The sequence below is a fragment of the Octodon degus genome, unplaced genomic scaffold (assembly GCF_000260255.1).
Source record: "Octodon degus isolate 3935 unplaced genomic scaffold, OctDeg1.0 scaffold00239, whole genome shotgun sequence".
Taxonomy (NCBI): domain Eukaryota; kingdom Metazoa; phylum Chordata; class Mammalia; order Rodentia; family Octodontidae; genus Octodon; species Octodon degus.
In genome coordinates, this window is record NW_004524815.1 from 707,768 (window position 1) to 711,189 (window position 3,422).

At 38.6% G+C, this 3,422-nt stretch overlaps 1 protein-coding gene across 1 annotated transcript; it reads left to right on the forward strand.

Annotated features, from left to right (window-relative positions):
* Positions 1-1,161: 1,161 nt before the first annotated feature.
* On the forward strand, positions 1,162-2,082 carry LOC101585031 (olfactory receptor 9G1-like). The gene has a single exon (XM_004645820.2). It carries the CDS (start codon positions 1,162-1,164, stop codon positions 2,080-2,082), a length of 921 nt encoding a protein of 306 aa, XP_004645877.1.
* The last annotated feature ends 1,340 nt before the right edge of the window (positions 2,083-3,422 follow it).

Sequence of the window (3,422 nt, forward strand, 5' to 3'; positions counted from 1 at the left end):
TAGCGTATATAGAATGGCCCTTAAAAGGCAGCACCTGTGTAGAGGTTAGCTACATTCCTGCGCATACATTTATGTTCTTGTGGAGGGAGTCAGGGATCTAGAAACCTGCCTAGACAATGCTCTGCCACTGAGCTGCACCCCAAGCCCTCCATCCATTTCAACAGAATGCTTATATTTCTGTCCGGAGAAAATTCAAAAGTGTGCAACATTTCTGAGCTATCAAGTAATGTATAATCGCCACATTTCATGACATGAATGTTTCTGGGGAATTTTTATATAGCAAATATCTTTAATAATTATAAAAAATAACAAAAGTTAAAATAGCACAACGCTTCTAGTAATACATTAACATATCAATCACTTTTAATCTTCGAACACCCAGTTCTCCTCTCTTGGAATGCCTGTAACAAGAAACATTACTAAATTTTCTCTCTTCAGGTGCTTGTTCCTTGAATTTTACTAGGTAACATATATGGATTTCATGCAAAAATTTTAAAATTGCAATTGGGATAAATGGCTTAAAACTGGCTCATAATTGACTACTGTAGAATGTTTACTGTGCAATGTGTGTAACACACTATATTTCCCTTCTGTGTAATTTCAAGTCATCTGATTTGCCTCTCCATACATTTTCCCAAAATGTTCTATTCTTACTTTTTTACATAGAAAAATTTTTGATGTTTATGATTATATACAGTATTGACATACAAGTATATAAAGGCTAGTTAATGTTCTTCTATATGGAAGTATTGCAAAAAATTGTGATTTATTAACAAATATTGACAATAAGTAAAATTGAGGTTGTCAGCTACAAACAACAGATATTCTAAACCTAAAAGTCATATATTTAGCAATGTGATTTTGATATTGAGAAATATTAAAAGCATAAGAAGGTAAGATCGCTAAGTGCGTAATTTTCTTTATTGAACTATTGGGGAAAAGAACTTACAAAATTAAGACTTTTACTGCTGAATATGAATGACTTTGACCACTTTGACCCTGTAAAGTAAACCATAGTGTAAAATAAGCCCATGGTTTTGCATGTTAGACTTGTATAGGAATACAGAATACAATGTAACATATCTAACATATTTACTCATTTTCTGCACAGTGATTGAAGCAGATCATTTTCTCTTCTGCAAAGTGAAATCTGGTAGAGCTATGGAGAGGGGCAACCACACGGTGACTGAGTTCATCCTGTTGGGCTTCACATCGGACCCTGGGATGCAGCTGGTCCTCTTTGTGCTATTTCTTGCAATGTATTTTATGACTGAGGTGGGGAACACCTCCCTCATGGTGCTCATCTGTAACGACGCCCGGCTCCACACACCCATGTATTTCTTCATTGGAAATCTCTCTTTCCTGGATCTCTGGCTCTCCTCGGTCTACACCCCAAAGATCCTAGTGACCTGCATCGCCAAAGACAAAAGTATCTCCTTTGCAGGCTGTGCAGCCCAGTTCTTCTTCTCCGCTGGGCTGGGCTACACCGAGTGCTACCTGCTGGCCGCCATGGCCTACGACCGCTACGTGGCCATCTCCAAGCCCCTGCTGTACGCCCAGGCCATGCCCATGAAGCTCTGTGCATTTTTGGTAGCAGCCTGCTATCTTGGAGGCTTTACTAACTCTTCCATCATCACCAAGAAGACTTTCTCTTTCGACTTCTGCAAAGACAATGTCATCGACGACTTCTTCTGTGACCTGCTTCCCCTGGCCAACTTGGCCTGCGGCAGGAAGGAGGGCACCCAGGCTCTGATGTACTTCCTGCTGACGTCCAACGTCATCACGCCCCTCGCCCTCATCCTGGCCTCCTACCTCTTCATCATCGCCACCATCCTGAAGATCCGCTCCGCCCAGGGCCGCCTCAAGGCCTTCTCCACATGCTCCTCCCACCTGGCCTCTGTCACCCTGTACTACGGCTCCATCCTCTACATCTATGCTCGCCCTGGATCTATCTATTCTAGAGACAATCTTGTTTCCATCTTTTACACAGTGGTGTTTCCCATGCTGAACCCTGTGATCTACAGCTTAAGAAATAAAGATGTGAAACAGGCTCTGCACAAACTCATCCATAAATCAAGCTGAAGTCCTTCTATGAAGAAAGAAAGAAATTTATTTACCTTATTCCAAGCCAATATCTCACTGTGCTCCATCCTCATTAATCATTGTTTTACTGCAAATTTAAAAGTCCTTATCCTTATCTCTAGACACTTTACCATGCCTATGCTAAAAAAAAAAAGTAAGACAAATGAATTAATATTTTAACATAAAATATAAATACTTGGGTAGGACTTAGGAAAAGAAAAAAGTATTCCAACTTCATATAATGATGGAAAAGCAGTAGATTTAGTTGACTGCTATGTACAGAATAGTTTCTGTGTAGCTTTTCCTGAGAAATAGGAAATATGACAGGCAGGCAGCTTCATACTGTAGTGGGACTTTTGGGGAGCTGAGGCAGGAGAATGGCAGATGGAAGCCCAGACTGAGCTGCACAGTGAGATGTGGGTCAGAAAGAAAATGAATTCATCAGTGTCTACTTGAAAATTTTTCAAACTTGTTTTTTTAAACCACAATCATTATTACAAAGATTCAGTGGCCCCCAAGAGATAATTTGGAGCAAATTATTCTCAGCAGGCTTGATCTTTTTTAATCTATAAATTCCTTCATAAATTCTTTCCTCTCAGGAAGTCACTTACTCTCATAGATACAATTTCTGTGACTTGTCTTCTAATTTCCTGCCCTCCTCCTTTTGCATTCAAGAATAAACTTGGAAAGAATTCTATATTCAAGATGTAATATTCTGGGTATTAGAACGCAAATTTTATGGGTAACATAATAATGATGTTAGCACAAACCAACTTAAAGAGTAAAAACTGCAAAATGTACACTACTCAGGAGAGAAAACTTTACAGAAAAAGTAGTAAAATAGTGAAAAATATAAATAGATGATGCATTTAAGTTTTATTCAATTTTCTTAAAAATATTAATACAATATTCATTTACAAAGCAGAAATGCATTAATGTTTGCAATTGTATATTCATTAATGAAAGAAAGTATACGAGAATGTGGGGCAGGGGAGTAGAACTACACCACACTGCTTCTCTCTACAGCTGGAGAAACTTGTACACACTGTTGGTCACACATGTCCATCTTGGGCTTGGGACAAAGGACACAGTCAATAGTAGTTATAGCACGTGGTGGCCTAATAAAAGAAAGGATCAACACAATAATCCAAAATGCTTAACTTGGAGTTTTGCTAACTCAGGATCAAGATATCAAGACAATACCTTCTACGTCCTATTAGAAATGACAAAATTTCTGTAAAATATAGTCTCTTAAGTAATGTCAACTGGTCCCAAAGGTTCATTGCCAGGGCAGAATGCCAGTTAATATGTGTAACAAATGTTGTGTGTCTTTAATACAA